We start from the raw sequence: 13,107 nt of genomic DNA, 5'->3' as shown, positions 1-13,107 counted from the left end.
AAAAAAAACACCATTACTGATAATATTTTAAATTACTGTCTAAATGTTTATTTTTGTGCTTATATTTAACTTTTTGTCCTTATTTTCACGTGTAGTTTACACACTTGAGGATTATGATGATGTCATAATTAACGGACAGAGCTCGCAAATAGGTGGGTTGAACAGAAATAAATCTTATTATCACCTTACATGTTTACATGAGTTTTGTGTAATAAAGACACTTAACGGGAAAAGGGATCCTTCAAATGAGATTAAAGCTGTCCCAATTCAGAGGCTGCATCCTTCAAAGGCCACAAAGGTCGGGACAAGCGTTGTTAAATGGGACAGTCTAGCCTACGGAGGATCGTTGCCTAGCAACTGTGACAGCTGCTGTTGATGTAACGTTTGCACTGGACTTTTTTGAAAGTAATATTAAACTGTCTGAAACTAAAACAGGGTTCACAAATTGTCTAAATATGCTCACCATAGTCCATTTCTGTACATAATAAAGAGTATAAACGTCTCGGGTTATGACTATAACCCTTGTTCCCCGAGAAGGGGAACGAGACACTGCGTCATCGTGACGACACTTTGGGGGAACGCCCCTCGCGTAAAGCGTCTGAAGAAACTGTAAAATCAGCCCAATCCGATTGGTGTTGCGTGATGACGTCGTATGTGACGGCATACCCGGAAGATACAAAGAGACGTCTGAACGAAACAGAGATAGCGTTCTTTGCGATGAAGCGAGCGCTCTGATGATTGGGTGGACACGAGACGCAGTGTCTCGTTCCCCTTCTCGGGGAACAAGGGTTATAGTCATAACCCGAGACGTTCCCCTTCGAGGGAACTCGAACTGCGTCATCGTGACGACACTTTGGGGAACGAGTACCAACTATCCCGCACCAATCATACCCACCCCAGTGTGAAGCTGGAACCAGGCACAACTAGGGGGCGAGCACTCTCGCGCCAGGCGTCTCAGGGAGATGCAGACTATAAAAACGAATGAAGGTGTGAGGAGTGGCCCACCCAGCTGCCTCGCAGATGTCTAGCATAGAGGCCCCAGAAAGGAGGGCTACCGAGGAGGCCATGCTCCTGGTAGAATGGGCCCTCACGGCTAAGGGTGAAGGCAGGTTGCGCACCCGATAAGCCATGGCTATAGCCTGGACAATCCAGTTACTAATCGTCTGCTTTGACGCAGGCAGCCCTTTCTTGGGTGAACCAAAACACACCAACAGCTGGTCTGACTTTCTCCACTGAGCAGACTTCTCCAGATAAATCCTCAATGCTCGCACGGGGCAGAGGAGGTGAAGTCTGCTCTCTTCCGCCGTCACGTGAGGTGGAGGATGGAATGCCTGGAGAACCACTGACCTTGCCCTGTTAGATGGCACCTTGGGCACGTAGCCCTGGCTGGGATGCAAGATGGCTTTAACCATGCCAGGGGCAAACTCCAGGCAAGTCGGCGTGACCGCCAAGGCCTGGAGGTCCCCCACTCTCCTCAGAGAAGTGATGGCAAGGAGAAAAGCCACCTTGAAGGTCAGTATTCTCGCCTCAGCCGACTCCAGCGGCTCAAAGGGGGCCTCAGCCAACCCCTCGAGCACCACTGCCAGGTCCCAGGTTGGGACCCTGGAATGAGCCGCAGGCCTCATCCTCCGAGCCCCACGGAGGAAGCGTACAACCAGATGGTGCCTTCCCAACGTCGCATCACCTAAAGGTGCGTGGAAAGCCCCAATGGCAGCCACATACACCTTAAGTGTGGACGGGGAAAGACCGGCGGAGAAGCGGTCTTGAAGGAACTCCAGCACTGAAGCCACTGGGCAGTTAACTGGGTTCACCTCCCGCTCTCTACACCAAGTGGAAAATACATTCCACTTTAGGCTGTACAACCTCCTGGTGGATGGAGCTCTGGAACTGAGTAGGGTCTCCACAACACCTGCCGACAGGCCCTCTGCTAGGAACTGAGCCCCCTCAGGGGCCAGACCCAGAGATCCCATACCTCTGGCCGTGGGTAGAAAATCGAACCCCCGGCCTGAGACAGCAGATCCCTCCTCAGAGGGACCTGCCATGGGGGACCGTCCAGCAGGTCGATGATGTCGGAGAACCATACCCGAGTGGGCCACCGGGGTGCTACTAAGAGAAGGCTGACGCCCTCCCGGCGGACACGTTCCAGAACTCCCGGGAGCAGAGCAATCGGGGGAAAAGCGTACAGACGCAGCCTCGGCCACGTCTGTGCCATGGCATCCAGCCCCAGAGGGGCCGGATGAGTGAGGGAGAACCACAGCGGGCAGTGGGACGTCTCTCGAGACGCAAATAGATCCACTTCCACCGGGCCCAGCCGCTCGCACATAGCCTCCACCACCTCGGGGTGGAGCCGCCATTCCCCGGGCCTCAGCCCCTGCCTTGACAGGATGTCTGCTCCCTGATTTTGGTCCCCGGGAATGTACATCGCCCTGAGGGATGACAACTTCCCCTGGGACCACAGAAGGACCTGATGCGCCAGTCTGCAAAGAGGGCGCGACCTCAGGCCCCCCTGGTGGTTCAGATACGATACTGCCGACATGTTGTCGGATCGTATCAGGACATGGTGGCCGCGGAGGTCCGGGAGAAAGCTCCTCAGAGCTTTGTAGACCACCAGCATTTCCAGGCAGTTGATGTGCCAGGAAAAATGCCGGGTCTCCCACAGACCTCTGAAAAAGCGGCCTTCCATGACGTGTCCCAACCAGTGAGGGATGCGTCTGTTGAAACGGTTTCCCGGCAACATGATGCTCCCAGCACTGGCCCCCGGGACAGGAACCCAGGTCTCTTCCATATGACGAGGGAACGAAGGCATCTGCGCGTTACCCTGATCATACAGAATGAATTTCCCCTCAAGGAAAGCCCCCTGGTTCACTTCCGCATCAGGACATGGTGGCCGCGGAGGTCCGGGAGGAAGCTCCTCAGAGCTTCGTAGACCGCCAGCATTTCCAGGCAGTAGATGTGCCAGGAAGAATGCCGGGTCTCCCACAGACCTCTGAAAAAGCAGCCTTCCATGACCGTGTCCCAACCAGTGAGGGATGCGTCTGTTGAAACGGTTTCCCGGCAACATGATGCTCCCAGCACTGGCCCCCGGGACAGGAACCAAGGTCTCTTCCATATGACGAGGGAACGAAGGCATCTGCGCATTACCCTGATCATACAGAATGGTCTTCCCCTCAAGGAAAACCTCCTTGGTTCCCAGCCACCACTGTAGGGGTCTCGTGCAGCAGGCCAAGATAAATTCTGTTGGACGCAGCTGCCGCAAGTCCCAGCAGTCCTAAACTGCTGTACAGTGATGCCCAAATGGAGGAACCTGATAATGATACGCTTCGCCCCCGAAAGCGAACCTCAGGAATCCCCCGTGACACAGAAGGATGGAACATGGAAGTATGTGTCCTCTTTAGATCCACCGTGACAGACCAGTCCTTAGACTGGATCTGAACCACGACACTCAAGCATCTTGAATCTGAATCTCCTCGGAGAACGATCCAAGTACCTCCGATCTAAAGTTGGACGCAACTGGCCATCCTTCTTAGGAACTATGAAGTACCGGCTGTAGGACCCGGACTCCCTGACTGGCGGAGGAATACGTTCAAAGCCTCCTTAACCGACAGGGAGTGTACTTCCTGTTCCATTACCCGCACCTGCTCTGGGCCGACCACAATCCAGACCACCCCGTTAGACTTCGGGGGAGGGAACTGAACTGCGGCCTGTAACCCCGTTCTACAGTACGCAGGGCCCATGCAGATATATTCGGAGGCATAATCATGCGCCGAGATAATCTGCTAAGGGAACCAGCCTCTCGAGGCCGGCCTCGGGTGTCAACCGAGCCTCCTCCCCGACCCCCTGAAGCGGCTAACCGGCAGGGCGAAATCGAGGAAGATTTTCGGTGTGCGTACGCGTTTGCTGGACCGCCGCAGGTCTTGCTAGAGGCGGCTGGTGCAGCGCGCGTGCGCTGAGAAACGATGTGGCCCGAAACGTACCAGACGGCGGGAGCACAACATCGATTCCCAAAAGCTCCACAGGGGAGGCGACCTCGATCGCTCCTACCCGGGAGAGGGGGCCGGCCAGCAGGGGCCTCATCTAAGGGAGCAGCTCGACAGGGCCGCAACCTCCAATCTTAGATGGATATCCAGACAAGTCAAACACGCTTGGGCGACAGACTGATTAAGTATCTAACTTAACAAAGTCAGATAACATGACACTCAATTCCTCAGAATTAAATGTCATCATAATCACCCAAACCGTGCAACCTGGTCTGAATGATAGGCTGAGTAAAAAATACATCTAACTCCTCATAGTCAGATAATATTTTAATTTAATTCCTCGTAATTAAATGCAGCCATAGTAAGGTGAAAGCGAATACTGTTCGATTATATTATATACGGCTCGAAAATCACACATTGCCTCAGCAACGCGGCTCAAGCAGTTATAATACAATTGGCCTTCCTCCCTCGAGAAGAAAGCCAAACAGTATCACATTTCACAAATACGGTGAACATGGTCTGAATAATAGGCTGAATATCTAACTCCTCAAAGTCAGATCATATTTCATTTAATTCCTCAGAATAAAACGCAGCCACAATTATCAGACAATACTGCTTAATTGTATTATATACGGCTCGAAAACCACACGTTGCCTCAGCAACGCGGTTCAAGCCGTTATAATACAACTGGCTTTCATCCCTCGAGAAAAAAGCCAAACGGGCGCGAGGCTGAAACACCCGAAGGCGCACGGCAGTACGCGTCGAGATATTTCTGAATGAAAACAGCCCGCCCCCTCAGGAGCTGACTGCATGCCTCGCACCCACAGTATCCCTTCTCACCGTGTCACGTTGTATCACTCTAATAACAGACCCAAACCTGCGCGCCGCCTCGGCAACTCGAGGTTGAATCTGCATTAGGAAAGGCGAGCCTCGATACGGAGCCCATCTAATTCCTCAGAATCAGACAGCTCACGCATCGGGTCCTCCACCCCGGGGGAAGAAGCCGCAGCGCGGGCTTCCACGCGGGGAAGGAGAACAATGGAGCTGTCACCGGGAAGGAGAAGATGCATAAGCACTCTCAAGTTCCCCTGACAGACCCATCTGCGAGTCCATGATAGATCAACCGTGCTGCCTCAACAGCACGGGACCGGCCATGGAATTCGCGAGCCCTGTATGCTTGTGAAAACAACGTTGGTAGATAACAACACCAAATACTCTCAGACTGGTAACACAGAGCGCTAACGCTGAAGAGCAAAAAAGCTATCTCTGTTTCGTTCAGACGTCTCTTTGTATCTTCCGGGTGTGCCGTCACATACGACGTCATCACGCAACACCAATCGGATTGGGCTGATTTTACAGTTTCTTCAGACGCTTTACGCGAGGGGCGTTCCCCCAAAGTGTCGTCACGATGACGCAGTTCGAGTTCCCTCGAAGGGGAACTATATATAATCGCATCTTAGTAAGATATGACAACATTTGAACTGCTTTTGATTTGATTTGATTTGTATCATTAGATATTTGTGTAAGCTGAAACCCAATAGTTGCGTTTAAAAGTGTAATTAGGAATTTTCTATCAAAACAATCCTGTCATCACTGGCGCACAATGTATTCTGGGGTAGGCAAGGCCACAAAGGATCAATCTGTTGAATCCTTCATTTCACGGGAAACGAAAGACACATTTGAAGGCGGGACAACCTTCGTATAGTGGAGCGTGCACAATCGGCCTTCAAATGCGGCCTAGTTTGAAGATGCAGCCTCTGAATTGGGACACAGCTGAAGTGTTTTATACTGATGGTGTCAGGGTTCTCCTCTGACAGCTCTATATGTTTTGTCTTTGTTTAATGTGTCTTTGTTTGTGTTGTGAATGAACACATGGCTTTGTCTTGGTTTGTGTTTGCCATGTGCTCCCTGTGTCCTGCCTCCTTGTTTCCTGTTACCACGCCCCCTTGTTTAGTCCTTGTCTAGTCCTCATTGATTAACTGATTGTGTGCTCACCTGTTCCTTGTCTGAGTGTGCTCACCCTTTCCTCATGTTTTCTGCTCCTTGTTTGTCTGAGTGTGTTCACCTGTTCCTCATGTTCTCTGTTCCTTGTTTGTCTGAGTGTGTTCTCCTGTTCCTCTTGTTCTCTGCTCCCTTTATAAGGTGTGTTCTTTCCCTCATGTGGTTGCTGGTTCGTTATACGTTATACCTACGTGTGTTATACTAGTAGTGCTAAGTGTTTGTGCTGCCTTTTGGTCTTGTCTCCTCTTGTTTTCTGTCTCTAGTTCCTGTCCTGCAAGTAGAGCTTCCCTGGCAGCTTGCTCTCCTTGCCTAGCTGAAAGCTTGGTGAGTTTCCTGATATGACCTGACTGCATTACCCTAGGAATCCTGCCTGGCCATCGCTGGTATCCTCTGGTCTCATGCTGCTCTGTCAGAACTGCTCTCCCGTCTACCACCTTCTGGAGCTAGTTATTGTGGCTGCTCTTCCTGCCTGTGATTGTGCTCCTAACCCGCCTACTGTTTGGACTGTTCACCTCCTCACCATTTCTTGTCTTGTCTGCTGTTTGTCAATAAACCCCTGATCACTCATTCCTGCATTTGAGTCCTCTCTCATAGAACTGTGACAGATGGGATGTGTTTTTATGTCATTCTTGATCAGAGGGAGGTCAGGAGGAGTATGATGATGTGATGAGTGTGAGTGAAGATGTGATAAACCTGTTAGGTAAGTTATGAAGTTATTGTTAGTATGTTTTCCAGATTCATAGACTCCATTTAAAATATTAACCTGATTAAGACATAAATTAAGATTTTGTTTTTAATAGCAGATTATGACTATGTGCAGGAGGAGTCAAAAAAAGAAGGGTTCGGTCATTCAGCTCAATGACCACACCGGTTCAAGAAATTTGACCACTTAAAAGTTTGAGTGAAATTGCTATTGATTGTATTTTTTTAAGGCCTTTTTAATATCAGCAACAACAAAAAATTATGTTTTTTCTGCAAAATTACCAAATGAACAAAAATGTGATGTAACAGCTTCACCATCATGACTGCATGTACTTTAAATGTGGATGATGCTGATTAATTAAATTAAATTATCTACAATGATCTTATTTTATGTGGTCAGGTGTGTTTTAACCAATAAATAAATATGCATATCGCTTGTCTCCTTGGCATTTCACTTTTATAACTGTCCAACAAACTGAAAGTGTGAAGACATGGTGAGTTAGTGCACAGTCACACACATTTGTTTGTTTTGTTAGGTCTATATAGGGCTATGTGTAAGTCAACAATCTGCAACACGTTTAAAAAACATTAAAAAAAAAATATGTGTATATATATATATATATACACTGTAAGGCCAGCTCAATCGTCCCAATGGAGGTTAACGATCCGCGGGTGAAGGTATCTGCGTGTTCGGTCTTTTCAGCTGGGCAAAAGGGATTTAATTCCAATTAATCTTTTATCTGACTCCATTAATCATACTCTCGAATTTAGGTTAGAACGCCAATTGGTTATTTGGTAATTTATATTTAATAGTTAACCACAAATTGTATTATTCTGTTTAACCCTTTGTTGAAATTAAACTTGTTCATAATCTGATAGAGATAGTTCCAGAGTAAGTCAGAATAAATCAAAATGTAACAATTTATTAACAGTCAGGTAAATGTATAATGCCAATTACATAATCAATTCAAAGAAAATCCGTACATAACATCAAATACTCTGAAGTAAAGAATAAATTATGGATACCTGACTTCTGAAAATAACATAACGCTGACCATAGGAGACACTCAGCGTTATGGGCTGAACTGGTTACAGTATCGCGCCCTGACCCTTTTTCCCTATCTCCTTAAATGCTCAGACCAAGACAGAAACCTCTTTCAAATGGAAACATTTACATTACATTTACATTTATGCATTTGGCAGACGCTTTTATCCAAAGCGACTTACATTGCATTCAAGGTACACATTTTTACATTTTTTTGTCAATTCTTGCTTTCCCTGGGAATCGAACCCATGACCTTGGCGTTGCTAGCACCATGCTCTACTGTTTGAGCTACAGGAAAGCTGTTACGTGTTGGAAACGTGTTAACAATGGTAATGTACATTAATAACTGTCCCATAAGCCTACTGACTGCAGGAGATGGACCATTTGTCCGAAGCCACACCCAACATAAGCAAAATATCTCTAAAAAAACAAACAAACAAAAAAATGTATTATAAGAAATAATTTCTGTTCCAGTAAGCGTTCAACATAGAGATGCTCTCTCCTGTCAAGGACAAGACGTTTATCAGATCGTCGTTTCATGAATGTTTTGCTGCCCTCTATCTATTGGAAGTGTAACACATTACAGCAAGGGTGCCAAATCCTGGAGAGTTGTAAAGTTTAGCTCCAACCCTGTCCTGAGCAAGCACAAATGAACCAACGAATTAAGATGTCCAGGACATCTGAACTCTGCAGGTAGGTCTCTTTAGGATTTTACAGGATTTGGCCCCCCTTCAGTATTAAATATGTCGCATCTGCCTGTATTTAGCATAAGCAGTGTTTTGCTGCCATCTTGTGGGTGAGTAACGCAATTGCCACAATCAATGCACATGTCCATTGCCCAAGGCTGCTAAGTTCTTTGTGCTGTAATTGCTATAGTGGATGACACCTTTTTATGTACAACTGATTTGTGTCTTTTCTAACAGTGAATATTAAAATTTATAAAACTGAATAATAATATGCTACAATGGGTAACAGGGTTGCAAATTTAGCTTTCATTTGGGACACACATTATTGTTTGTGGTTAATTATTAATACAATTATATAGTCCTAAAATATTTAATATATATTTACAAAATAAAAATATACAAATATATATTTAAATATTAAATATATATATATTTAACATTTGTTGCATATTATGATGTTTGAATTCAGCCGCTATCAGTGTCTGTATCAGCAGGTGTTTGGTTCTGATGCTGTATATTACATGCGGTGCTTCCTCTCTCTGAAATCTTCAAAGTCTCCCAAATGATGTGTGACTATTTTTTGCATCTGGCATGTGTGTGTATGTGCATCCTCACTGAAGTGTCTCGATATGGAGGAGGAGTTCGTTTCAGAGCTGACGTATTTTTAATATATATGGTGAAAATCAGAAATGCCTCCTCTGATTTGTCACTGCAGTTGTTTGATGGTTTCCTCTGTTGTGTCTAATAAGGTAATGATGAACCTGATTGGAAAGTTTTAGGGCTCTCCTCTTTAGGAGGGCTGACAGTACCCAGTTTCTTCAGTGTCTTAGAGGAACAGAAAAGAAACTTGTGCTGCGTTCTGGGCTGATGAAATGGCGTGTGTCCGACAGAAGACGATGATGAGGAATCTGATGTTTATAATCAAACTCATCACCGCTGGTAAGTTTATACTTTCAGTTGAGGAAGAAATGATCTCAATTCAAACATTTATATGCAATAAGATGCAGCTGCTTGCTGTCTAACTGGCACATATTATTTACATTTTGTGCTTTGTTGTTCATTTCTTCTCTTTTCATTCTTCTCTTTTCTTTTTTCCTCAGTCTGTAATTTTTCTGTTGCACAAAAGGACATTGTGAATGTGAGGTTGGTTGGTGGTCGCAGTCGCTGTGCTGGTAGAGTGGAGGTTCTTCATAGAGGTCAGTGGGGAACAGTGTGTGATGTTGGCTGGGATATGGCTGATGCTGCAGTGGTGTGTAGAGAGCTGGACTGTGGAGAACCTGTAGATGCTCTGGGTGCTGCTTACTTTGGACCGGGATCAGGACGAGTCTGGATGAATGTTGTGTTATGTGCTGGATCAGAATCAACACTGAAGAACTGTGGCTCTATAGGATGGGATAAAAGCACCTGTGATCATAGTAAAGATGCTGGAGTCATCTGCTCAGGTAAACTGCTCTATTTTGCACCATAATATTACATTGCTAAAAATACTCCTGCTTTTCATAAAATGTAAAATATTAAAATTTTATGCACAGCATGAAAAAATTTGGGGTCAATAAGATTGTTTTTGAAAGAAGTCTCTTATGCCCATCAAAAACAGTGTTATTACAGTTTAAAACAACTGTTTTCTATTTCTAGATTTGGTGCTCAAGAAACATTTCAGCACAGTTGAAAATGGTTGTGCTGTAATTAATTCTTAATGGAATATTTGAACAGTTTAAATAATTTATTTGAAACAGAAATATTTTGTAACATTCTAAAGGACTTTACTGTCATTTTACTGTCATTAAACAATTGAATGCATCTTTGCTGAATAAAAATTTTGTTTCAAACTAAATCTTACTAACCTCAAATCACAACTGTTCAAGTTTAAACACTCATTCACTGCTGTTTCTCTGTATCTCACTTAAATGTGTGCGCTAATAAATAAATAAGAATAAACCTATGTATAACATCTTTGTTTAACATATTTTCTCAATCTTTTTCACTTTTTTAAATGTTAGATTTTAGTTGTTGTTTTTTTATATTCAACATGGTGTTTCTCTTACATATAAAATATGATATTAGGAATCTATAACATATTTTTATTCATCAAGTGTACAACAAGGTTTTTTTTTTTTTTTTTTTTTTTTTTCCCCAAAAAAAATAATTAAAATGGTCTGGATTCTTTCAGAAGTCAGGCTGGTTGGAGGTTCTCGCTGCTCTGGGAGGTTAGAGATACTTGATGATCAGTCGTGGGTGTCAGTGTGTGCTGCTGCCTTTGACCAGCAGGATGCAGAGGTTGTGTGTAGAGAGCTGGACTGTGGAGCTCCTGTACAGGTGCTGGGAGAAGCTGCTTTTGGCAAAGGAGACGCTCAGATGTGGACACAAGAGATTCAGTGCAGAGGAAATGAGTCTCAGATTCACCTCTGCCCAACATCACTATCACACGAAAACAACTGTTCACATGCCAAAGATGTTGGTCTAGTGTGCGCAGGTTGGAACAAATGTTCTTCCCAGATTCAAATCTTTTTTATTTTCTTGTACCCTATGGGGTTTTTCACACTGAGCCTAACTCCAGGGCGTTCTAAACACCACAAGGAACATGTCACACTTGAAATTTAGAAGCAGGGTTAGCTTTTTACCCGGGGTTATGTAACATTGCTCCAGGCAGGGTTAGCACTGCTTTTTTACGCTTTGAGTTGCCACGTGTGGTGTGAAACTATGCAGTGTTAAAATGTTGCAAGCTATGTTTCCATCAACCTTTTTTAATGTGCATTTTGGGATATCGCAAAGATGCTCATTCTACAAATGCACATAAAAAACGTACGGTACGGTGACCGGGAGGGGACATGCTCAGTTAACTTAGTTGGTGGCCACGACATAAACTCGTGGGAACATGATACCTATGTTGTGGCCACTAGATATTCATTTGTGGGAACATCATATTAACTCGTGGGAACGACATTCTTATGTGAGGCCACGACTCACGAGTTAAATGCACAACCTGCTTGACCATAGCATCCTGGAATTATCAGAAATTAAACGGAGCAGGCCTATAATATTTATGAACCCTTGTGCATCCTTATGGACATTTTTTCTGTCTTTAAATTTTTTTATCATTTTGCCTGTGTTAATGCTAACTACATACATTTTGGCACAGGTGTGTATTTTTCTTGGAATTTTATTATTTCACCCCCATTTCCTTTAAAAATCCATTTTGCACGAGGTACACAAAATTGTTCCACTTGGCACCGTTTGGACAAAAATCTGCCAAGGGTCTTCTTTAAAATGAGACCAAACTTAAGTCTGTGCTTTTTTGACATGGACATTTTTGTCCTGTATGGACCTATTGTTACATGTCGGTCTATTTCTGTTGTGTTCCTTTTCATGCATCACATGTTCCTCTTCTTCTTCTTCTTCTTCTTCTTCTTCTTCTTCTTCTTCTTCTTCTTCTTCTTCTTCTTCTTCTTCTTCTTCTTCTTCTTCTTCTTCTTCTTCTTCTTCTTCTTCTATTTTATGGCGGTTTGGCACATGTTCCCAGTTTCCCGCCTCTTGTCTGTCTCCCCGGTTAAGATCATTATTAGTTAATCTATGTTAGCTGTGTTTAGTTATCATCTGCTGTGTCACTTGTGCCCCTCGTTAGTCAGTCATCAGTGTTTGTATTTAAGTTCCTCTTGTTCACCCAGTCTTTGTCCGGTCTATGTTGTTTGGTGTTCTGTCCAACGCTTATTTGAATAAAAGCCTATCTTTGTGGAAGTCCCGAATTGCCTCTTCTTCCTCTTGTTCACCCAGTCTTTGTCCGGTCTATGCTGTTTGGTGTTCTGTTCAACGCTTATTTTAATAAAAGCCTATCTTTGTGGAAGTCCCGACTTGCCTCTTCTCTGCTGCACAATACACTTGTAACACCTTTGTGTAACTTTTTTTTTTTTTTTAATTGATGCACAAGGGTTTAGAAATGTTTAGGCTATATTAATATATTGCGTGCAACGTTTAAGACAGTTTTCAAACAAAGTTTGTTATTGTCAATAAATGAAAACATAATTATGTAAGAACATAAAATAATATAGGCCTACAAGAGAAAAATGTATCTATCCCATCTCACAGCCTTTTAAATCCATTCACTGATTGTGTCTTTATTTATTATTATGCCTATTAAACTTAAATAAAACGAAACGTTAAATTCCCATAAAGTGAACTTCCCGTAAAATCCTGTGCGCCTAGAGAAATTAAGTCATATAATCAAAGTTCCATCAATGTTCCCTTTCATAGGTTCTCTTGACACTGCGAGACCGTCACTATGGGAACGCCTTCGGTGTGACCAATGTCTGAAGCTCTTATACCATCACGGCAATTGATTGGCTAGTGACGCTTAGCGCCACCTTTAGAAATACGTCATGTATGCTTATGCGCGCTAGGTGTCATATCGTCAGATTTCATTCCTTCAGGAAGCTCATTTTCTGTTGCCCGTTGGAAAGCCAATTGGATAAATTATGCAGCTGTAAATGTGTAACAATACTTCAACAATAATCTGCCAAGGGTCTTCTTCCAGAGAGGTCCAGAGAGGTTGAACAGATAACCACCTCCAGCTCATTCACACTCATCCTCTCAGTGCTCCTGTGAGATACAGCGAGGCAAGCTATCACCTATGGAACCCCCTCGCAGAGACTGGGTCCTAGGACTCGCCCACCAGTTCGACCGTGACAATGCAGGCGATTGA

The 13,107-nt window shown here is 44.5% G+C and overlaps 2 protein-coding genes across 2 annotated transcripts in view; both read left to right on the top strand.

Moving 5' to 3' along the window:
- The window catches only part of LOC307126097 (scavenger receptor cysteine-rich type 1 protein M130-like), a gene marked incomplete at both ends in the record, with an annotated part of 24,626 nt that extends 15,347 nt beyond the window's left edge, over positions 1-9,279 (top strand). The window contains 3 exons of the mRNA XM_079816473.1: positions 96-152; positions 6,616-6,678; positions 9,161-9,279. Of these exons, the coding sequence (XP_079672599.1) occupies positions 96-152; positions 6,616-6,678; positions 9,161-9,279 (239 nt within the window). The remainder of the gene's footprint in view (positions 1-95; positions 153-6,615; positions 6,679-9,160) is intronic.
- On the top strand, positions 9,232-13,107 carry LOC307126096 (soluble scavenger receptor cysteine-rich domain-containing protein SSC5D-like; the record flags this gene model as incomplete). The annotated part of the gene is made up of 4 exons (XM_079816472.1): positions 9,232-9,350; positions 9,512-9,853; positions 10,582-10,874; positions 13,000-13,107. The coding sequence occupies exons 1-4, from the start codon at positions 9,284-9,286 to the stop codon at positions 13,105-13,107; spliced, it is 810 nt and encodes a 269-aa protein (XP_079672598.1). The 5' UTR covers positions 9,232-9,283.

Source organism: Gobio gobio (genome assembly GCF_949357685.1).
Source record: "Gobio gobio genome assembly, chromosome: 5".
In the NCBI taxonomy this organism is placed as follows: domain Eukaryota; kingdom Metazoa; phylum Chordata; class Actinopteri; order Cypriniformes; family Gobionidae; genus Gobio; species Gobio gobio.
This window is presented reverse-complemented; position numbering and strand designations above follow the sequence as displayed.